This window comes from Archocentrus centrarchus, chromosome 23 (assembly GCF_007364275.1).
Source record: "Archocentrus centrarchus isolate MPI-CPG fArcCen1 chromosome 23, fArcCen1, whole genome shotgun sequence".
Taxonomy (NCBI): Eukaryota; Metazoa; Chordata; class Actinopteri; order Cichliformes; family Cichlidae; genus Archocentrus; species Archocentrus centrarchus.
This window is the reverse complement of record NC_044368.1, coordinates 23,798,119-23,822,538: the sequence shown is the minus strand read 5'-3', so window position 1 is coordinate 23,822,538 and position 24,420 is coordinate 23,798,119. Positions and strand designations below refer to the sequence as shown.

The following is a 24,420-nucleotide window of genomic DNA, read 5'->3' as shown; positions in this document are numbered from 1 at the left end:
TTTTTTAATTATATAACATCCACACACATTCACACTCCGACGGAACGGTCGGAGAGCAACTTGGGGTTAAGTATCTTGCCCAAGGATACATTGGCATGTAGCCTGGAGTAGCCAGGAATCGAACCCCTGACCTTCCGATCAGTAGGTGACCTGCTCTACCTACTGAGCTACAGCCACCCCCAATATCAGTTTACAGTTCCAAGAACTGGTTGGAAAAGAGGTCCATTTAATCCCCAAAAGTCCTCATAAGGTAAATAATGACATTTTTAAATGAAGGCATGCTTTCAGATTGTAGTAAGGATTAGAGCGGGTCTCCAGGGAATCAGTGTAGGTCAGAGTAAAATGCCCTGAAGTGATGGAAGGTTGTGTGAGAACTGGCGTGTGCATGTGTTAATGCATGTGCACATGGTTACTCTTAGTGTGGTGCATTGACAGTGCATATATAAACCCTGTGGTGAGCTGTTGGTACACTTCCTCCTGGTTGCACCTGCAGCATGGGAACATCAGGCGGCATGACTTCACAGCGATGGACACCAGCTGTCTGCTTCTTACTGGCCTCAGGTATCATACTGGTTTCTTTAATTTATCTTAAACTTTAGAAAGAAAAAAAGTGATAAAAAATGCATTATCAGAGATATAAAAAATATTTTGTAAAAATATATTTTTAGTTATACACCAGGTATTTTCTGTTACTACATATGTTTACACACACCTGACACTGCATTTTTATCCTAGTTTTTGGGAAGGTAGGATCCATGACAACAAGTGAAATTCATAAATGTGAGTATGCAGCATTTCATTTCATTTTAATTTTTGATCCATGGCCTTTTTGTAGGCATGTTGAAGGAGCAGTGATATAAAATTCATTTGAACAGTTTAGATTTTGTCACTAAATTTTGAAATAATGATTAAATGTGAAGTGTTCGGGGCATGTCCCATCGGGAGGAGGCCCCGGGGTAGACCCAGGACACGCTAGAGACATTATATCTCTCGGCTGGCCTGGGAACGCCTTGGCGTCCCTTCGGATGAGCTGGTGGAGGTGGCTGGGGAGAGGGAAGCCTGGGCTTCTCTGCTTAGGCTGCTGCCCCTGCGACCTGGCCCCGGATAAGCGGAAGAGAATAGATGGATGGAAGCATTATAAAGTCTTTATCCCTACATGATACATTATTTAATTAATTTATGCTTTATTATTGAATCCAGTCATGGTCTGCTGTCAGTAAAAGTCATTCAGTTCAGACTCTTGTTGTGATCAGACACTTGCAGGACATTCGGCAGTGGTGTTCTCGAGCCTTTCAGTGGGTTAGGTTTCTATGTGCTGTCCAATTGCCCATTCACCTTCATCCGCTTCACCCACAACCGGGTCGAATGTGACATCACCATACGACGAGGGAACAACGGTCTGCTGGTCCAAGTCGAGATCATCATTAACAAAGTCAGCACTGTTCTTCAGAATGGAAGCATCCAGGTGGAGGAGAAAAGGTAGATACCAGATACAGATACAAAACATGGCCATAAAGGAAGCCAGATCACAACACCTTCCTACAGTAATTACCAGGGTGGCTTTTATATCACAATATAAAGATCAAGTAACCAAGTATTTGTTTACCAGATTTTTGAAAATGATATATTACAGTATCTAAAGCCTTTAAATCTATCTCATCAACATGTAAAACAATATGAAACATAAAATAGACAAAGCAGAATGTATTTTAAATTCTACTTTTTAAAAATTTTTTATTTATTTATTTCGAACAATCAAAAATAAAAATAAAAAACAGTTTAGGAAAATAAAATATACGTCTATGTATATATGCATATGTACATATATTTACACATACAGCAGATACAAAACAAACAACATTAATAACAGCATAAAATATCCAACAAAATATTATGTAGACAAATCTCAAGGTGTTCGAAAAAGGAGCAGGAAGCTAAGCAATAGCTGATCTAGTCCTGTCCCTATGTCATTATACAACTTCTTAATTAAACTAGTTATATTACAACCCAAACATTTCATATGTATATGTATGCACAGACATATACATGTATGGCTACACAAACCTACACATATCAAAGTACCAGTAGATACAATTTACTCAATACTCTATAGATCAGAGCTTAATGTACGTGTATATATAGTTCAGTAATAACAAAATATTCTTCACATTCATTTTTATACACATTATTTATATGCTCCCTATATTTTTCTTGAATTGTGCAATATTTGTACTTTGCTTAATTTCATCATCTAAACCATTCCACAAAAGCACACATTCAATCAAATTATAATGGACGGCCCATTCACAGCAGATCACCGTAAGTCATTCTCATGAAGAGAAAGTACAATAACTGTGATGTCTTCAAAAGACAGAATTCTCATCTAACTGATTCCATGTGGGTCGGGTTTGATGGCCTCGGTATGATGTCAAATCTCGACCACTTGTGAACTTTTTCCAACAATTGCACCCAGAGGTGCTGTGCTGTAAGTATCTCTGCATTGTGCTCGTGTTGGTTCATATGCAGGCTACTTATAGTATCAGGTTACTTTTAGTAACTGGGATTTAGTATTTGGGACAGTCCATTTATGCAAGGATCACTGTGTGTGGGTAACTGAATCCTGACGAAAGTAAAAAGAAAAGCTCATGGAAACCTTTTGAACAACTGAAACCGTACTTTCATGTTTGGTCATTGTCACTATTTTCAGTCCTGGTCTTTTTTGTGTTGGGTTTTGATAACATGATGGGAGTCATGCCCTGTTTAGTGTTCCATACATTTAGATTAGCTAACTTGTGATGTTCGTGCCATGACAGAAACATGAGAAATGGTGGCATTAAATCTCTGCTGCTTAATGGATTGTGTAAAGATGTTACAAATATCTGCTGTGTTTTATTTTTGTGTGAAGCTTTGTGCTTTTAAGAGTTTAGAAAAAAAGAGGAGAAATGTACATTAATCCAGCAAGTTTTCATTACTACATTGCATATTATCAAAGGGTTGCTACACGGGCAATGAACCTAAACACAGTGGATAATGTGAGCTTCATAAATTAATGATAAATGACCTCATTAAAGATTGATGTTGACGTGGAGAAAAACTAGGCTTATTGTTCAAAATATAATATGTGAGCTTACTTAATTAGGCACTTTTTCAACCATTTAGCCATGCCCATCATTGCTCTTCCCAACACCAGTGTTATACTTTATGTATCTCATGCAGCACACAAGGGTGCTCTTGGATCAGAGTGACATCAATTACATCTGGGTATCTCTGTCTAGATTTGACCACCTAGTAAAATCATCCTCTTCAATATAAGGTCACCAACGAATGGGCTTCAGGCAGACTAGAACTTTCAGGACTGTTAAAAACTAGCTGCTGGCTGATGGTGTGCTCAGCTGTTCATGTGTTTGTCCAAAATCAAATACCTTACCTTTGCTACAGAATAATACTAACACACTAACTGGACATTCTTGTCCACAGTGACATTTTTCACTCCATATGGTCAAAATAGGAATTTGAACAGGAACATGCCATTTTAAAGTGTGATAATGCCTTCCTTCTTTGTAAACTGGTGGTATATTAAGTCATACCACCAGTACATTAGGAAGTATCCTACAGCGGCACTAGAAGCATCAGCATTAATCACAAAGGATCTTAATCTGCTCCAAATCAACAGGCTGCCATTTGTGCGCTAATTGGGCCGTCTCTGTTGTTATACTCAGTGAGATGATTTTACTGTTTTTGAGGAAGTTGCCAGTGTTACAGTTTAGCTTTGTTCTTTTTTTTTTATCACATTTGCCCTTAGTTCAGCAGAAGTTTTTTTTTTTTTTTTTTTTTTTTTTTGTTAAAGAGGTTTCTGAACATCAGACGTTGCATTTTACTGTGTACAAGTGGGAACAAAATATTTTTCTGATAATGAAATCAGATAATTATTCATTTGTACTATTAAGCCACCATCTGAAACAGTTGTTTCTGTGAATGCAATCTCTGAACAGATGCTTCTGTATACCTGTTTGTTTGCAGTGTTTCACTACCGTATGATCACACCTATCAGCATATTTTTCAGTACGGCATCTACACTAGACTGCGGAGCTCGTTGCTCCCACTGTCTATAACCTGGCACAGCGTACCTGGAGGAATAGACTCTCTTTGGGTGAGACCACTCAAATAGTGCGCATATTTGCATACTCTGTAAATCAGTCAAGATCAACTCCTGAAGCTTCTGCATGATTTGCTGTTAAGGTGGAGCTGGAGGAGGAGCTGAGCCCTGACATGACTGGACTGTGTGGAAAACACAATGTAACAAGTAAGACAGCGACAGGACAGTTGGTGCTAATAGATTTAACATAAGCACAAGTGCTATATTTATTCACTAGAAAAAGTGTTTGTGGTTATAAAATTAGTTTTTATTATTGACAGTAATGAAATAGCACACATGAGGCATAAATGTTCATTGATGTGATGCTAGTTTAAAAATGGAAGATAAATTTAATAATGCTGTTTTGCTCATATTTTAATATGCATGTCCATATTTTGTGTAACTTTTGTTTCTCCCAATTTTTATTTGTTGTCATGCATTTTTCTCAAAGTATTTTTTTTTTTTTTGTGAAATTAGACAACGAGCAGCAGTTGATTAGAGAGAGTGTGATAACTGACGACACATGTCAAACTCGAGATCCCGCCTCTGTCACTAATCCAGTAGGTGTTTGGTGTTTGCATCTTTGGTGTTATTCCACTGTTTAGTTAGAATCCAGCGACTTAGTGATAAAGTGAAATTATTGAGTTACAAATGGGGTTCTGATTTTAGGGAGTTTATACATTCTGCTATGCTGCAATATTATTCATTTTAGTTATAGAGACTCCACACTATAATTGTAATCTATCATTTAGCTCCACATGCTCAGATGGTTCCTGTGGTGATATTTGCAGGTATGCGAGCTATTCTTTTCATACACTTTGGATTGTCTGCACACAAGCTGGCTTCATTATCTCCAGCTCTGCCACAGGAACATTTACAGCTATGAAAAAAGTGAATACATCGGCTGTGCTTTCTACAAAGAGATCGCTCTGCACTGTGGAAAAAGCAGTTATATCTGGGACAGTTGGAGATCTGTAACCCAATGTGGTAAGAGATCAGTTCTTATTCAAATATTTTCATAGATTTTTCACACACACTGATAAATCACAAAAGCACTTTGTGAGAAAAAAAAAAACAACAACAAGCCCCCCCCCGCGCCCCCAAAAAATAACAGAGTCAGGTTTTGGATCCTCGAAGATCATCGCTGTATTTTTTGATTTTGCGTGTCCCTCAAGGCAAACTCTTCTGCACCCCCAAAGTAAACATGCTTTGTGTTTTTGATGAAGACATTAAAAAAAGAGCTTCTTTTTTTTCTGTCTCTCTTTTTCTGAATAACAATGGCATTCCACCAAAGCACCTAAAGAATTATTTGTGCATTGGCTTGCTGCAAATATGCAGTTTGCCTACTTTAGGTTCAGGAACTTGTCAGGACCCAGAGATTCTCTTGGGATGTTAGACAAAAACTGAGATACACGATTCATATGATCACACGGCGACTTAGTAGAGAATTTCTCCCATTTTTGTTTAAAAGACACAATAGCCTGCTAGACCTGCATGTTAATCATAAACTGTAGTATAAAGGGTTTCTGCTGGGTTTGTTACTTCCTTGGAGAAACAAGTATTTTTTTAAAAGGAAGAATTTGACTTGATTCTTTTTACAGATCCTTTGGTTACTTTGCTCACTTAATACTACTGCCATTTTTTTTAACGGGCAAATACAGCTTATCCAACTTGTCCTGGAGACCTGATGTATGAGGAAGAGGGTGCTGCCTTTGTTCCTAGCTGCTCCAACCCTCACCCCCAATTTTCTAGCCTGGATATAACCAGCTCCTGTATCTGCCCACAGGGTGAGCGCTGCCAGATTTCAACAGGGATTCAGGATTATAATGCATTTATGTGGGTTTATTTTTTTGCTGTGCATTAAGGCTATACTGAACTTATGTGTAGGGGAGGTGCTTAATGATCAATCAGATGGATTCCGCTGCATGAATCTGTCCAGCTGCCCCTGCGTGTTTGCCGGGAGGACCTATTTAACTGGAGATATACGTAACACCAAGTGTCAGTCATGGTAAGTAGCCAGAAAGAAATGACATATGACACATTTGATGAGTCATGACTTTCCATGTGGCTCACAAAAACAATTTTTCCCTCTTAAATTTGTCCTCAGTTTATGTGAAGGTGGGAAGTGGCATTGCTCTGAAAACTTCTGCCCAACAAAATGTCAAATTGAGGGACAGTTTGTGACAACATTTGATGGCAAACAATACATCGTCCCTGGTAAATGTACATACTTAGCATTTCAGGTACTGTAATTTGTCTTCTCTGCCAATCATAAAGCCTGAACCTGTATGCTCCCATCTTGCCTGTTTCTACTAACCACTGTTCAATTTATGACTTTATGCAGGGTCTTAACTGGACGGTGATTATTCAGTTTTCTGAAAGCAATGCATCACTGAAAAAAGTTGTTCTCCAGCACTTCCGGGTACGGACAGTTGTGAGCATTGACTTCAAAATCATTTAACACTCTAAATAACAAACGCTTACTAAATGCACCCTTCTTTTAGGAGGGAATTTATACATTCACAAACAACACGGTTACCTTTGGAGACCAAGAGATCACTGACCTTCATCAGTCTGGTAAATGGAAGTAAATGGTGTGGTAGGCTTGTAATCCATTCACTCGTTTACTAAGACTCTTTCCTGTTAACTTTTAGATCACGCTCAAGTTTTCTGGCAGTCCTCCATGTACGTTCATGTCGAGACGTCCTCTGATATTATGATCCAAATTCAGATGTCTCCTGAAATCCAGCTTTACATGTCTGTCCTTACAAAACATGAGAGCGTGATTACAGGTAAGGCGCACACCCGTGAAAATATATCAATGTAGATTTTCTGGAATGATCCAGTTTGATCAGTCAGTGTGTTGTTCAGGTCTTTGTGGCAACAGCAACAGTGACAGCACAGATGACTTCACCAGCAGCAGCGGGATCGTCGAGAACTCGGCTCAGCCTTTCGCTCTGTCCTGGAGTGTGGGCGCTTGTGCAGTGAACATACCCACCACCTGCATCAACACTCACAATGGTACAAATAAGATAAATAGACCTAAAATTAGCACAACGGGAGATGTGTATACATTTAAATGTTTAACTATAGAGATTGTGGACTTGGCACCAAGCTTGATTGCTAATTGACCATATCAATGATGATGGTGACGAAGATCATTATTATTATTATTTTGAGCAATACGTAACATACATTTATGCAAAAACATTTTTTTTTCTAATTTAGTTTTATACTTTGTGAAGCAGTAAAAATATAAGATTCTTTTTGAAAAATAAAAAAAAATTTTGTTGTAGAAATATTTGCTGATGAAAGGTGCTCCGTGTTGAACAACCCGACTGGGATATTTTCCGAGTGCCACAAACATTTGCCACCTGATCAATATCATGCGGTGAGGCTTTTAGGCACCAAGTAAATTGATAAAAAATTTTAGCTTTAAGGAGTTTAAATATTCCTCTTGAGATTAGACTGATCTTACTTTTATTCACAGGCTTGTATCCAAAGAACCTGTAACTGTGGCAGCAGTGTGGAGAGGTGCCTGTGTGTTGCTTTAGGCAGCTACGCCAAAGCTTGTGCCAGTCTGGGGGGTTTTGTTGGTGACTGGAGGAAAGCTACCAACTGTAGTGAGTTAATATTTTATTAAATATCCCAAATATACCAAAATCCCAAGTTTTCCCTTCAGTTGACACAATCATGGGGAAGGTTATACTGACCATTGACAGTGGCGGTACATCACTGAAGCTGATATAAATCAACAGTTTGCCAATAAAAAAATGTCTGCAAGTACAGAAATCAGAAATAGGAATGATAAATATGTTGGTTTTATCACATCGTTCTGTCTCAGCTCTCAGTTGTCCAAAGAACCAAGAGTTCTTCTACAACATCCGAGCTTGCAACCGTACATGCAGCTCCCTCTCTGGAACTGATCCTTTCTGCAGCTTGAACGATGCTCCTGTGGAGGGCTGTGGCTGTCCAGAAGGAACATACCTGAACCAAGAAAGCACCTGCACTCAAAAGGCAGACTGTGTATGCCATCATCACGGTGGCATAACACTACCAGGTCCTGCTGTTATTGAAGGACGACAATGGTGAGTTGATTCTTTCAATTCAATTCAATTTTATTTATATAGCACCAAATCACAACAAACAGTCGCCTCAAGGTGCTTTATATTGCAAGGTAAAAACCCTACAATAATACAGAGAAAACCCAACAGTCAAAACGACCCCCTATGAGCAAACAATTGGCGACAGTGGGATGGAAAAACTCCCTTTTAACAGGAACAAACCTCCAGCAGAACCAGGCTCAGGGAGAGGCAGTCATCTGCTGCAACCAGCTGGGGCTGAGGGGAGAGAGACAGGACAAAAGACACACTGTGGAAGAGAGCCAGAGATTAATAATCACTAACAATTAAATGCAGAGTGGGATATAAACTGAGTAAAAAGAGGTGAATGAAGAAAAAACACTCAGTGCATCATGGGAACCCCCCAGCAGCCTAGGCCTATAGGAGCATAACTAAAGAAAGGCTCAGGGTCACCTGATCCAGCCCTAACTATAAGCTTTATCATAAAGGAAAGTTTTAAGCCTAATCTTAAAAATAGAGAGGGTGTCTGTCTCCTGAATCCAAACTGGAAGCTGGTTCCACAGAAGAGGGGCCTGAAAGCTGAAGGCTCTGCCTCCCATTCTACTCTTAAGTATCCTAGGAACCACAAGTAAGCCAGCAGTCTGAGAGTGAAGTGCTCTAATGGGGTGGTACTATGAGGTCTTTAAGATAAGATGGGGCCTGATTAGTCAAGATCTTTACAGCCATTTCAAATGCAACAATATAATTTATCAACATTTTGCTTTATAGACATTTTATTTTTTGCAGCCTCTGTGAGAATGGCAAACTGACCTGTTCAAAGGATTGCAGTAAGTCCATAAATTTCTATTGTAGCCATTTCAAAACTAATAATATAATGTGATCCAACCTAATTTGATAATTTTAGAGAGTGTATTTCTGCAGTACATCCTTTGTGATTAGGACACAGAGATGTAGCTGCCATTGCAGAGTAGCATAAATATATAACACCACACATGAAATTATTCAAAATGACTGTAAGTGAATTCAGACACACTCAGAAAAGTGTTATTAAAGTGGAACAGCACACCTTTCACAAAGTTAGAATTAACTGCATCACTATTACATTACCTATAGCTATACCCACTAGCAATTGGATGATTAGCACGTTATTATGTTTTGTGTCTTCAATTATTTTTATCAGGCTGCAACAATGTTAAGGTTTGTGTGCAGTGCTCAGAGAATGCGATTAAGACGGCTCAGAAAACCTGCGAGAGTCTCAGCAAACCGCTGGTAGGTTATTTCTGAGTTGCTGAATCACAGCTCTAATACTTACCACACTACAGGTGTAATTGGTAGTGCTGTTGAACTTTTGATTAGTCTTTTTTTTGTGTGTTTGCTTCATTTGCAGGATTCCAACATGACCTGTAAGAGTGGCTGCTACTGCCCAAATGATCAATATGAAGATCACTATGGAAACTGTGTTTCTAGAGACAATTGCACCTGTGTGTACAGTGGTGAAGTCTTCAGTGCAGGACAGCATGTCAGAACCAACTGTAAAAAATGGTAACACATTTATAAGTGCCACTTCACTGGCTCAGTCACAGTTTTTATTGATCCATCATAGTTACATGACGCTGTCTTTCAGCATCTGTGGTCAGGGCCAGTGGGACTGCAGAGATGAGCCATGCCAGGGGATGTGTCAGGTTTATGGAAATGGGCATTATGAGACCTTTGACTCTAAATGGTATCGATTTAGTGGACACTGCCAGTACACTCTTGTAGAGGTGAGACCTAATAAACAAACAGATAAGGTGACAAAGAGAGAAAGTAGAAAACATGAATCTATATCATATGACAGCTCAGGTCTGATACAACATACAAAACATGAAATACCTTTGGTCATAAATGAAAAGGTCATGAAATTTGAAAATGCCATGTTCCAGACCTGAAGAATTTTAGGAAAAACGGGAAAGTTTCTGAAAAATGGAAAATTGCTTCTAAAATAGATCAACTCTTCAACAGAATGTGTGCTTCAGTTAACATCAAATATCAATGAAAATCTGCTTGGTAAATTATACTTTTGCATGTCAATCATGCCATATAACTTTATGTTGTGCTGTGTGTGTGAGATAGCATCAGACCAGAATTGTAACTCACAGCATATGTAAATTTGCAGTAGTTAAATAGCTGTTTTTAATGCCTAGATTCACTTGAGAAGTATTAAGCTAAAAGAGCTTAATACCAGAGGGCCTCTCAGTTACTGGCTTTTTCACCCAGCAACCAACATAAGAATACAATCTGTGGTGCTTCCCTCTTGATCATCTTTAAACAAGAGCCTATTTAGGGTACACTGCCCCAAAAATTAAGCTTCACTCCAAAGTTACCACAAACGATTTCTTAATACTTTTTCCTGTCTCTCTTTGTGTGCACAGAGTTTGACAAGAAAGCATCATATTCATGCTATGAGTATGAATATACACAGATAATGAATGTATGGCCATGAAAATGTTACTCAAAGGCATGGAAAAGCCAAGAAAATGTATTGGTAAAAACGTATATGAACCCAGTCTATTAATAATTATATCATTATTTAATTCATAGTGTGTTCATAGTAATAAATGTTTTGTAGTAGTAGTAGTAATAATAATAATAATAACAACAACAATAATAAAAATAATAAACATTAAAAATAAATTTAAATTCTGAGAGAAATAGTTGTTCTCCCTTTTTTCAGTTTCCCTTAGAAGTTTTAGATTTCTTTGCATAGAATTACTAATTACTCCAACTTTTTTCTACTTTAGGATTATTGTGGAGGTACAAATGGCACATTTTCTGTCAGAGTGGAGAGTGTACCCTGCTGCGATGAGGCGCTCACCTGCTCTCGATCCATTCTCTTGGACCTGAAGGTTTGTAACTCCTTCTGTGATAAATCAGCTGCCCATGTTTTATCGTCAGTTTCCTTACTTGCTTATTCTTTTCTTTTGATTTTATCAACAATAGCTTTAGTTCACTTAATCACTTGTGCACAGATGTCCGCATGGTCCTTTGAGTTTACATGTAATGATGAAATTTACATCATTCAGACTCCAGAGGAAAGTATCAGCAAGGCCTTAGAAAGTAATACAGGTGGTTGTAACTGTTTGCTTTTAGCTTTCTAACTATCTTTTAACCCATCAGGGCAAAGTCACCCTGATACTAAGTGACATGAAGGTCGCCAAACGTCTGCAACAAGACCTGACTCTGCAGGAAAATTCACTTTACAGTGTTGACAGTGTGGGACTCTATATCATCGTGTCAGTGCCGAGCAGCGGGATAACTCTCATTTGGGACAAACACACACGGCTCATCATAAAATTACATGAAAACTGGAGGGTGAGTGATGGGAATTTTTATCATTGTTTACATAACAAAATTAGGAATGTGATTCCAACAATCAGTCATAAAAGCACAAGACAATGCTATTAATAAAATACAAATTAAATACAAATAAAAAATACAAATATAGCTGTGAATATTGTCTCATACACATTTTGTTCTTTATTACCAAATTATTTTAAATAAATAGCAAATGAATGCACTTAAAAAGCAACTGTGTAATTTTGAAATACTGATTTTGTACATGCATGTGCAATAATGTGTTTTTATTAATCTTACTTACAGAACAAAGTTTGTGGCCTGTGTGGGAATTTTGATTCTAATGAAATGAATGACCTGCAGATAAGTGGCTCAGCAGGTGAATCAGTTTGCTCTTACTTTTATAATCCAATAATACTTTGGTCATGATTGGCAAAATTAAAAAAAAAAAAAAATTTTCCCAGTGATGTCTGGTCCGATGGTCTTTGGCAACAGCTGGAAGGCAGCCGCTCCTCCCTGTTCTGATGTGACCTCTGATATATTTCCATGTGGCCACAACTCCTACTGCTCAGCCTGGGCCCAGCGGCGCTGCATGATTATTAAAGGAGACGCTTTCAGAGACTGTCACTTGAAAGTATGCTCTTTATATAATTAGAAAAACTATTTACAACTTTGGAAACAAAGTTTGATGGAAAATATAAGAAGACTGTGGTGAATCAATTGCCTCTAAGTGTCACAACAGAACTTTTCTATCCACATTTATTATCATATAACTATTGAATGTATTTGAAATGCACAGAGATCCCTTTATCATGTTATTCTGCATGTTCTCTAATCCCCAGGTGGACCCAGATCCCTACTACCAGGCCTGTTTGCTGGAGTCCTGCTCCTGTGAGTTTGAAGGGAAGTTCCTGGGCTTCTGCACCGCTGTGGCAGCTTATGCAGAGGCCTGCAGCGACCAGGATGTCTGCATTAATTGGAGGACGCCTGATCTGTGTCGTAAGTTTAGAAGCAAACATATTCCAAGTTTTACAGAACCAATAAAGCTGCCTCTGTTTTGTAGTTAGGAAGGAGGGGGTTGTTATGCAGTTGAATCTAAACTCAGAGTTTTGTTTCATTATTTACCATTTTACATACTTTAAACACTTATCAATGTTCAATATTACAAGTCAAGTTTTATATATGCTGTGTTATTAAAAATGATTATTTTGAAGATGTGCGAGATAATAAATATTCAGAGAGAGATGTTAATTATCATTGAAAATTTAGAAAAACATTAAATATTATTCCATTTGTAATACTTTTACCTGTGGTACTTTAATCTTTAGCAATTTACTGCGACTACTACAACAAGCCTGACCAAAGTATTTGGCACTATGAAGCCTGTGGTAAGATGCAAATCTGTGGCAAAGAGCACCACTTCACTGAAAAGCTTGAAGGTAACCAAACTTTCACAGTTGCATTAACAGATACTGTTTCAAGTATATAAAGATTTATAAATTATTATTTATTATTTTTGCATTACACTCAGCATCTGTTGACTGTTTCTTTTTATTATTGTCTTGATTTTATGCATTAAAAAAAGGTCCATTAAATAACAAATCATAATTCTTCTTGGAAAAGGTTGTTACCCCAGATGTCCCATGGAGACACCATACTATGATGTGAATGCAGAAGAATGCACAACATTGAGGAAATGCTCTTGTTATTTCAATGACACTATTGTTCAACCTGGGGAAGTGGTCGTGATCAAGTCTTTTGAGTGGTAAGTTGAGTGTCTTTAGCGTCATTTCCCTCTTCATCTTTTTTGGCTGCTCTCTTTAGGGGTTGCCACTGTGGATCATCTGCCTCTCTCACCCTCTCACCCTCTCACCCTCCCTTGCATCCAAGCTCTCTGCATCTTCTCCTTCACAGCACTTGCACATTTCATTAGTAGCAATACTGACAAATGGATATTTTCTACTCTTTTCCAGCCCCTGTGAAAATGGAACAATTACTTGTCGTAAGTATGATTGAGATTCATTTAATACTGTCTCTGGTTGAATAAATGAACATTTTATGAAACCTAGAAGTCTGTTGAATTGTTTTGTTTTTTTTTATTGGATATCATGATATGTTGGCCTAAGTGTAAATGCAATCTTACAGTAAATTATAAAAAAAAGTCTTCTGTTCATAAATGTACTAGGGGGAAAATGATGGTGCAGCACTTTTTCCATTTTCTTTGAATTGCATGTACCTCTACAACTAATATTCAAAACAACAACAATTACCACCAAATCTTCTTCAACAGGGTATCCAACACCTGAAGCTAGATCTATGACTGAAATATGGACAATGATACCAACCACGAACACCTCTTCACTAACCAGTGCAAATACTTCAGCTACAACTGAAACAAGATTAACAGTGTCCACAGCCTTCTCTATGCCAGCTACAGCTATTTTAACTACTACTGAAAAATGGTCAGGAAAAACATCTGCTACCTCTTCATCAACCACTGTACCTCCTTCAACTAAAACTGGAACATGGTCAAGAATTTCCACCATCAACAGCTCGATGCCAAACCCTACATATACTTCAGCTACTACTGAAAATGCAATGATCCACAAATCATCCAGTGTAGCTACCTCAAGTTCATTTGAAACAGGGTCACCAGTACCCACCACCACCTCTATGATAACAGCTAAAGTGGCATCAGCTGCTACTGAAATATTGTCAACAAACCCTACCACCACCTCTACACCAGCCACTTCAAGTACTTCAACTACCATCTTTACACCAACAACTCCAACTCAAACATGGTCAACAATGTCCACTGCCATCCCCACATCAAACACTACAGCTACCTCAGCTTCTGCTGGAACACCGTTAACAACAGTGTCTACCACCTCTACACTATCAACTGTAGAGACATCACTTTTCACTGAAACATGGTCAACAATGCCCAGTAGCATCTCTACACTAACATCTACAGCACCTTCAGCTACAACTGGAGCATTGTCATCAACACCCACAACCAATTTTATATCAACAACTCCTGCTTCTTCAAGTACCCATGAAACATTGGCAACCTTACCCACCACCTCTATATCATCTGTAATTATGGCTACCTCAGCTATCACTGAACAGTCACCAACATCTACCACCACTTCTTTACTGTCAACATGGTCAAAAAATCCAAACATTATCTCTATACCAACCACTAGTACTAGAACTACTACTACTACTACTACTGAAAAATGGTCAACAGTACCCACTAGCATGCCTACAGCAACAACTACACCTATGATTGAAACAATGCTGACCACCGCTTTCACACCAACCACTAAAACAACTCCAAATTCAACTGAAACACAGTCAATAATGCCCATCACTACCCCAGTACAACCCACTACAAGTACAGTAACTTCCACTGAAACAAGGTCAACAACACCTACCTCGACACAAGCCACTAAACTTATTTTAGCCAACACTGAAAAATGGTCATCACTGCAGACCAACTCCTACATGTCGACCACTGCAGATATTTCAAATTCCACTGAAAAAAGGTCAATTTTTCCTGTTGCCACTGCTACACAAACCAGTACAGATTTTTCAACTTCCACTGAAACTTTGTCAACAATGCCTCCCACTATATCTAGACCAATGGTTTTAAATACCTCAAATTCTGCTGAAACATGGTCAGTAACACCCAGGACCATTTCTACGCTAACATCTACACCAACAACCACTGAAACCTGGTCGAAAATGCCTCTCTTTACTTCAACCATTAGGGCTTCTTCAATTACTCCTGAAGAATGGACAACAATACGTACTACTACAGTCACACAAACAACTAAGGCTACTTTAACTACCTCTGAATCATTGTCAACAAAGACCACTGCTAGCCCGGCAACTACAGGTATTTCAGCTACCACACAAACAAAGGCAGTATTTCCTATTAGTGACTCTACACTAATTACACCAACCACAACTGACACTAAAACATGGTCTATTGTGCCCACTACCACATTTATACCAACCGCTGGAAGTATTTCAGCTACAAGTGAAACACAGTCAGTGCCCACAGCTGCTACAACAACTTCCATTCCAACATGGCCAACTACATCTACTACAACTACTACTGAAACATCATCACCAATGCCCACGATAACTTCCATACCACCTGTTACAGGTGCTTTAACTACTACAGAAATTATGTCAACTGCCTCTAAACCCACCACTTCAGCTACTTCACCTGCCACTGAAACATGGGCCACAATGCCTACCACTACCTATTCACAACTGACTACAGCTACTTTGTCTAACTCTACAGAAGCATGGTCAGAAATGTCTACTACAACCTCTGTACTAATGACGACTAATACTGATGTCTCAATGATTACTGAAAGCATATCAAATACCCCAGTATCCTCATTAACCCCTGAAAAATCAAGCACAATTGCCACAACCAGCTTACTCACTACTAATAGAATGAGGGCAACTTCTTCATTAGCAACTGCTGCCCCCACACAACGCACATCTGTCATCCATACGACTTTACTTTCTCTCAGTACAGGATCACCAGAAACACAAAGCTCCACATCCAAGGGTAAGTGCTTATGAATTTCTTCTTGATATTACTCTGCTTTTCATGGGCTGTGTCTTTTTTAAATGATAAGCTAGACACTCTCTCCTGCAGTTGTTTCTACCCCACTACCACCATGTGAGTGTAAAGATCTGAACAAGAACAAAAATTGGGCTTGTGGTGAGACGTGGACTGACGATTGCTTCCAGAAGTACTGCGTGAATGGGAAGATTATATTGACACCTCTGGAATGTCCAGAGCCCGAAATTCCCGACTGTCCCAGAGGTCGTGTCACAAATGTCTCAGATGGATGCTGTGAAACATGGAAGTGTGACTGTAAGTGTGGCTTTTTCTGATTTTCGCAGAGCTCTTGTTAAACCTAATTTACCTCTATTTGATAGAGTAGTTTGCGTAACAAAAAAAAAGAAAAGAAGGTTTTCCTGAGGTAATGAAGTTAATTTATGTGAGAGTTTATTTATATTTTGTGCACTACCAATATCTGCTACCGTTACTTATTCCTGTGTCATTCCAAGGTCACTGCAACTTGTATGGAGAGACCCACTACATTTCTTTCCAAGGAGTAACCTTTGATTTCCTGGATCAATGCACCTACATCTTGGTGGAGGAACGCTCACCACATCATAATCTGACCATTGGGGTGGACAGCTCCAGTTGTGTACCAGGCTTCCAAGGGTCTTGCTCTCAAGAAATCATCCTGAGATATCAGAACAATGTAGCTACACTCAGTATTGTCCCACAGTTGTTTAAAGTACAGGTAGGTGCAGACCTAATTCTTTTCAAAAGGTACCACAATTAGTTCTTATGTATTACAGATAATGATCTGTGATATGGAATAGCTTTACTTCAAATCTGTATTTATTTAAGCATACATTGTCCAAAAGTAAGAATAAAACACTGGTTTGACACTAATACAATCTACCTTAGGCCACTCTGAACAATGTGATCATACAGCCACCATATGAAGCACACGGGTTGAAGTTTGAGACTGTCGAACACAAAGTTATTATCCAGCTCCCGGATATCCGCTCTTTTGTATCCCTCACTCCGTATTACACCCTGCTGGTCAGTCTGGCCATGGAAAATTTCTACAACAACACCCAGGGACAATGTGGTGGGTATTGGATGGAAAAGTGCTGGTACTATACTCTACAACCCCAAGCCCAATTCCAAGAAAGTTGGAATGGTGTGTAAAAAGTAAATAAATAAAAGTAAGTAAATAAGTAAAAACAGAATTCAATGATTTTCAAGTCTCAAACCTACAATTAAGTTTTTATTCACAATAAAACATTTTAAAAGCCTGTCAAATGTTTGAATTTTGACAGTTCACTATTTCATGAAAAACATTTGCTTATTTTGAATTTAATGGCAACAACACATCTTTGAAAAGTTGGAAGAGAGATTTTAATAAAAAGGCTGGAAAAGTAAGTGGTGCAAAAACAAAGGAAGGAAGATTTTTCACCTAATTAAGTTAACGGGTCACTAATGGGATGGTATAAAAAGAGGCTTAGAAAGGAAGCGTTTCTCGGAAGCAAAGATGGGCAGAGGTTTACTAATCTGCAGTAAAATGTCTACAAATTGTGCAACAAAATAATGTTACTCAACAAAAATTGCAGACTTTGAATATCTCATCATCTACAGTATCTAATATCAAATGATTCAGAGAACCTGAAGAAATCTCTGTGTGCAGTGGACAAGGTTGAAAATCAGAATCGGATGCCCGTGATCCTTGAGCAGCACTGCATTAAAAACAGGCATGAAATGGAAATCATTTTATCAGTTCAGGAACACTTGCACAAATGCTGGTTAAAGCTCTATCATGCAAAGAAGAAGCCATAAATGAACATGATACAAACAGGCCACCGTCTTATCTGGGCCAAAGCTTGCTGTGGTCAGACAAATCAAAATTTGAAATTCTTTTTGTAAAACATGAATGCTGCATCCTCTGGGGTAAAGAGGACAGGGACCATCCAGCTTGTAATCAGCGCTCTGTTCAGAAGCCTGCATCTCTCATGTTATGGGGGTGCATTAGTGCCTATGTAATTTGCAGCTTGCACATCTGGATACCTTTCACTATCAATGCTAAAGGGTATATACATATTTTAGAGCAAAATATGCTCCTATCCAGATGTTTTCCTCAGGGGAATCCTTTAAATTTTTAGCAAGACAATGCTATTACAACAGCATGGCTTTTGTAGGAGAAGAGTTCAAGTGCTGAATTAGCCTGCCTGAAGTCCAGACCTTTACCAGTTGAAAGCATTTGGAGCATCATGAAACAAAAAATTTGACAGTTCAGCAGCTAGAATCCTATATCAGACAAGAATGGGAGAATATTCCTCCCCTCAAAGTCCAGCAAATGGTCTCCTCAGCTCCCTGACTGACTGCAATCTAAAGAAGAGGGGATGCTACACAGCGGTAAACATGGCCCTATCCTAACTTGCTGCCATTAAAGTCAAATAAACCATTTTTTTCTTACAGTGGTACATTTTCTCAATTTAAACATTTAATATGTTTTCTGTGTTCTACTGTTAATAAAACATGGGTTAAACAGATTTGCAGGACATTGCATTTTGTTTTTCTATTTACATTTTACACACCCCTGCAACAAACAGAATTTTACACAATGTTCCAAGTTTTTTTGGTTGTATGTATACATTGTATTGTGTATATATGTTTATGTGTATTTGTATACTATTGTAGATGAAAATTCTGTTTAACACTTAGGACCTAACCATCACAATGCAGAGAAATGCAGCATATTGTTATTGCATATACACTGTATAAACATATACACCGGCATATATAAACTGATCAAGCATCTTATTATGACCCTTCCACCTTAAATTGTGTTGGTCCCCCTTTTGCTGCCAAAACAGCCCTGAACTATCGAGGCATGGATTCTCCTACCCCTGACACTGGAGCCTGTGGTATCTGGCAACTGATCCTTTAAGTGCTGTATGGGGAATTTGGAATCAGTTGTCTAGCCATCACAAATCAAACCTTGTCAAACTAGCTGAAATCCTTATGCTGCCCATTTTTCCTGCTTCTAACACATCAACTTTGAGGACAAATGTTCACTTGTTCCATAATATATCTCACCCACTAACAGGTGCCATGAAGAGATAATCAGCGTCAGTGGTCATAATGTTATGCCTGATCAGTGTATCTGTGCTCACTTCTCCATCTCTTCACCAGGTGTGTGTGGTGGTGCATCGTGTATCCGCAAAGGAGGGCAGATTGAGGACAAAAGTTGCTGTGATAAGACAGCTTATGACTGGATGTATGAAGACCCCCAGAAGCCAGCCTGTTTTTCTGCACCAAAGGAAGTACCCTGTCATTCAGAACCAACTTCACTACTTGCTAAAATACCCACCACCTGTCTTCCAAGTCTGCTGTGTGAGCTTTTAGACAGCGTGTAAGCTGCATGCACTAACACACTATCCTAACTGGTGTCAGATTTTGTAATAAATGCATTTGCAGGTACATAGCTACTGTAACAACCCTGTTCACCATAAAAGTAAAGCATTTTGCCCACAAAACCATTTAAAGATGCATTATGCATACTCCAATACCCTTCCCATGCTCTCTAGTGAAGTTCTGGCCTACTCTGGTTGATAGCTGGCTGACCTATGATATGTTCCTTATCTTAATTGACAGTTTGAAAAATGAATCCTTTCTGTGCCCTCAGAGTCTTTGAAAATTGCAGCAACTATGTGAATCTAAACTTTCAAAAGAAGAATTGTAAGTTTGATTCGTGCTATAATCCAAGTGCTTCCTGCTCTGCTCTGGAGCAAGCTGCTGAGGAGTGTAAAAATGCTGGTTTCTGTGTTGACTGGAGAAGATTGACCAATGGAACCTGTGGTATGTGGTATTTTCTTGTTACTTGGAGCAAAGCCAGTAAACCAGTAATTAATTATACTCTTAAAAAGTAATTTACACACTTTTCTGTGTTTTGCAGACTTGACTGTAGTCGTGTTTTGCTTGGAGCGATAATTTTGTCCTTAAACTAATACTTATGCTATTAACTTTAGTGTTCATGGTCATGTTTCAGATGTGGCATGTCCAGATGGACTGGTTTATAGAGAATGTTATGACAAGCAGGATGACTTCTGCTATGCGGGGTTTGGAAACTTTTACCAACTAATATTTGCACTTATGTTCCTAACATTCTACTAAATCCAATTTAGATTTGTTGTCCAGATTTTCAGCATTTGTGTTTTTCCTTTGGTTCAGACTGCGTTCTTCAGGAGCCTCCCTTAAAAAGAGCACAGGAGGTTGTTTCTGTCCCAGCACCTTGCTCAGAGCAGGAAAACACTCAAACATCTGTGTGGTTGACTGCTCCTGTGAGTAACATGGTCTACATGGCACCTTTAACTTTATTTCGGTTCTTTTGCAGAAAACTGAATGACTTCTTTCTTTTTTCCCCAGTTTGCAAAGGGCCAATTGGAGAGCCTAAACTAGTGAGTATTTTCCCTCATCAATCCAAAAATGATAATATCTCTGATTTCATTTGGACTGTTAAGAAAAGCTGCTTGTGTGCTTCTTTTAGCCTGGCGAGGTGTGGCAGTCCAGTTGTTACGTGTGTACATGTAACAACCAGACTTATACTGAGGAGTGTTTTCCTAAACCTCCTGAACCAGCTCCTGTCTGTGGCCCCACCGCCGTTTTGGTAAACAGCAGTTGCTGTGGTGATCAGATTTGTGGTAAGAACTGATGCTTCATAATGTTTTTATTCATTTTTTTTATTATGTTTTTCATTTACTCTAGTGAGCAAGATCTTTTAATGGCTATTGTATAATATAAATAATATTCTGTACCATATATGGCAAAAGCTCAGACACATCTACTCATCCAGTGTTTCCAGCCATTATAATGTCAACAACACACACGTAGATGCAATGTCGCCATTCATTTTGAGATCAGCTCATCACAAATTAAGTAGAATGCGGACTTGGATGTTGGTGTGGAAAAAACCTAAAACTGTAAAAGTGCAAACCCCCCCCAAAAAAACTGAGGAAAACCGAGTCCAAAGGTCCAGAATGGGAAACATGAAACACGCTTGCGTCAGAGAGCAACTTGGGTTTCAGTATCTTGCTCTCAAGAAATCATCCTGAGATATCAGAACAGCAGGCATGCAGCCTGGAGTAGCCAGGAATCGAACCACTGACCTTCCAATTAGTAGGTGACCATATATATATATATATATATATATATATATATATATATATATATATATATATATATAAACTTGTAAAACTGCTGATATGTTCCCTTTAAAAAGCTTTTAAAACTTCTCACTTAAAGCAGGTGTTTCTGTTGTATTCATTTTAAAAATTTATTTTAAAATGTCACTATTTCAGCAGTAAAAGTCAGGAAAACAAAAGAAAAGTACAAAGCATGTATAAGAATTTCCACTTCCTCTGACCGTGGTTGTGAGTTGTCATAAAAATTACTGTTGATTTGGTCATTATCAAAGTTCATTTGTGAATATTTGTTGTCTTTTTCAGTTGAGAAGACATGCCGCTATAACCAGCAGATATACAAGGTATGTTTTGTCTAATTTCTATATTTCTTTTTCCTTGGAGATCTATTTGAATTTGGACAGAAACTAAATGATGACAAAATGTTGTGTTTGTGTGTGTAGGCAGGGGACAAATGGATGGATCCTGCCCATCCCTGTGTGTCATTTAGCTGCAGCAAAGAGGGCATTCAGACTGAGACTAAAGTCTGTCCTGAAGAAAACTGCCCCGAGGTACTGAAACCCCACACAGCGATCCTTAAACTGAAGTCTGTATTTTAAAACAATAAATATGTATGTTTTTGTATGTATAGAAAGTTTTACATTAAAATATTCAATGTAAAAGTAATTTTTAATACAGCTTATGAAGCACTACCAAGCCGCAATTATACATTTGAAGAATATCAGAAGAATAGCTTTCCATAAACTCTTGGCTTTTGTTTTCCAGGAGGACAGAATTTGGGATGACCAACACTGCTGCTATACATGTAAGAAAACAGGGAAAACATCTCTTTTTAACCTGTGAACATTTTCTACTTTCTTTCAGTTTAAATACTTTTAAAATTCCAAAACTTTAACTACAAAATGAATCTGTAGCTCTGCTGCTTTAAAAATGTATTCCCATTTCTCATAAAAAATTTTGCTCATGCTCACTATGCTTCAGCCTCTGTTGTATTTCTGCCACCTCCAGGTAAAAAGGGCTGTGCTCCTATGGTGTCTAGTATCAACATCACCATAGAAAACTGCTCCACTATCATACAGATGCCTGTGTGCCACGGACAATGTGCGCCCCAGCAGAGGTGAGAGGAGATCTACACTGGTTAATCACAACAGCTATGACATAGCCAATGAACAGGTTAACTGCCCCCGACCAAAAAAAAAATTTTTTTAAGCTCAATAATCATTTAAAAATGTCATTACCTCCCTCTGCATTTCTTAATCCTTCCCTCTTATCACTTTCTCATCTTTCTCTTGCCCACCGATCCCCTCCTCCTTTTCTCTTTATGTCCGTCTCGGCCCGCTGCCACAGGGTGGTGTTAAAGGTTGACTTGGTGCTGGAGCAGGAGAACAAATGCTGCACGGAGCAGAGCTCAGAGAGGAGATCAGTGACCCTTCACTGCTCTGACCTGACTACCAGAGAATACACTTACAAGCACATCACCAGCTGTGTGTGCAAACCTTGCAGCACCATCTGAAATGTAGAGAGAGCACAACCAAGGTGAAGCAATTATGAAGTCATTAGATTTCCTATTTCAAATCTAATTACAGTAATGTATGTTTTTCTTCTTTGCTTAAAGAAAGTACTGAATCTGTTTTGTGTTAAAAATACACATTTATCAATTACAAAACTATATATATTTATCCTCTGTTTTAGGTCACCGTCATGTGGCTCTGACTCCTGTTTCTATGGAAGGTTTCCTCAGCAGTGCCATGCAGGTCATTTTCATTGATTTGCTCATTCCTGAGATGTTGTGCCTGTCTGAGAATTTGGAAACATTCTTGTTTTGCTTATGTTTTTAAAATGAAAAAAAAAAAAAAAGTCTGGTAACACTTTATAATAACTACAGTAGCATGTCTTTTAGTCTTGCTTAAAAAAACTCATAAATAGCATGTTTAATGACAGCATTTCTAGAGTTTATAAATGATGGATGAACTATTTCTGAAAACATTACATCAAGTGCAAACAAAAGTAAATCATTAACATATTTAGATGCACATTCATACATGTAAAGATTATGAGATAAGCTAGTTGTTTGTGAACATGTTAATAAAAGTTTGATAGTTTCTTATTCTATATTGTGAGTTATGGTTAATTCAGAGAGTTACTAGCTATTAGGACCATCTATACCTTACAAAGCATTTATAAATGAAACTGAAGGGTCAGCAGGACCTCAAGACTCAAGCGAGCCTCTGATATCTTCACAAGAGAAAAGGAAACAGACAAAGCACAAAGTGATACAGAAGGTTTATTACGAGACACAGTGAGCAGCTGGAGTCACAGAGTAGTGCTGAAGTAAAACATGAATAAGCTTATTACAAAGGAATGAGGACAATCTCACCATCATATTAAACTGTGCAGGAAAATGTCTATGGAATAATCTCTTTCCTCTGGGTTGTCCTCAGTTTTATTCCAACAAGTCAATCAGATCACAGTTTGAACAAAATTACTCACACTAGTATATTTTTTTTAAATAATGAAGTTATAGCTGGTATATTGGATTATATTTTTATTTTCTTAACTATTTTCAGCATTTCTGTTCTTTTTTTAAATAAAAAAGAGGAAAAATACTTCCATCGCAAGGTGGCAGCATCATGACAGCAGTGGTTATCCCGTGTGAGGTGTGAATATTGTGACTAAAAGAGGTGAAAAGGCTTCCAATCTGTCACTAACTGGTAACAGCAAAGTTATTATAAATTATTTTGTTCTGTCCCACTTGATGGCTTTTGAGAAGGTGCCCAGATTTGAATGGTTAGTATGAAGTCAGGTCCATAAGTTTTATGTCAGCTGCAATGGGCACTGCACTACACTCTGACCGGGGGGGGGGGGTTACAGGACATGAGACTGAAGTTATCTGCATATTATTTAAGCAGGTGAAATCATGTGTATGTGTTTCATCACCCTGTCATTGAACGTTAAACTTTATTTCACTGATTAAGCATGTATTAGGCAGCACTTTTTAATTACCATTATAATTACCTCTGTTAAGGGCCTTGAGTGCCTAACCATAAATGGCTCCTTCTTTTGCCAGTGTTCAATTTTACATAC

The 24,420-nt window shown here is 38.3% G+C and overlaps 1 protein-coding gene across 1 annotated transcript; it reads left to right on the top strand.

The window, feature by feature from the left end:
• Nucleotides 1–512: 512 nt before the first annotated feature.
• LOC115773831 (mucin-19-like) lies at nucleotides 513–23,279 on the top strand. Its single transcript, XM_030720750.1, has 45 exons — nucleotides 513–561; nucleotides 1,254–1,479; nucleotides 4,021–4,150; nucleotides 4,240–4,303; nucleotides 4,613–4,695; nucleotides 4,927–5,122; nucleotides 5,797–5,922; nucleotides 6,023–6,143; nucleotides 6,243–6,378; nucleotides 6,480–6,557; nucleotides 6,643–6,712; nucleotides 6,790–6,927; nucleotides 7,007–7,156; nucleotides 7,432–7,526; nucleotides 7,626–7,758; nucleotides 7,980–8,223; nucleotides 9,004–9,044; nucleotides 9,398–9,486; nucleotides 9,605–9,759; nucleotides 9,842–9,980; nucleotides 10,998–11,102; nucleotides 11,374–11,568; nucleotides 11,857–11,929; nucleotides 12,015–12,184; nucleotides 12,393–12,549; nucleotides 12,879–12,989; nucleotides 13,174–13,315; nucleotides 13,524–13,552; nucleotides 13,841–14,012; nucleotides 14,297–14,454; nucleotides 16,232–16,453; nucleotides 16,651–16,892; nucleotides 17,063–17,249; nucleotides 19,331–19,415; nucleotides 19,824–19,996; nucleotides 20,187–20,256; nucleotides 20,369–20,478; nucleotides 20,564–20,595; nucleotides 20,685–20,838; nucleotides 21,643–21,680; nucleotides 21,780–21,887; nucleotides 22,102–22,141; nucleotides 22,345–22,453; nucleotides 22,684–22,872; nucleotides 23,029–23,279. The coding sequence occupies exons 1-44, from the start codon at nucleotides 513–515 to the stop codon at nucleotides 22,847–22,849; spliced, it is 5,511 nt and encodes a 1,836-aa protein (XP_030576610.1). The 3' UTR covers nucleotides 22,850–22,872; nucleotides 23,029–23,279.
• The last annotated feature ends 1,141 nt before the right edge of the window (nucleotides 23,280–24,420 follow it).

Coding starts and splice junctions, on each gene's coding strand:
- LOC115773831 (XM_030720750.1), top strand. CDS start 513: ATGACTTCACAGCGATGGACACCAGCTGTCTGCTTCTTACTGGCCTCA. Junction 9,045..9,397: donor GACCTGTTCAAAGGATTGCA/GTAAGTCCATAA, acceptor TATTTTTATCAG/GCTGCAACAATGTTAAGGTT. Junction 12,185..12,392: donor TCAGAGACTGTCACTTGAAA/GTATGCTCTTTA, acceptor TCTAATCCCCAG/GTGGACCCAGATCCCTACTA.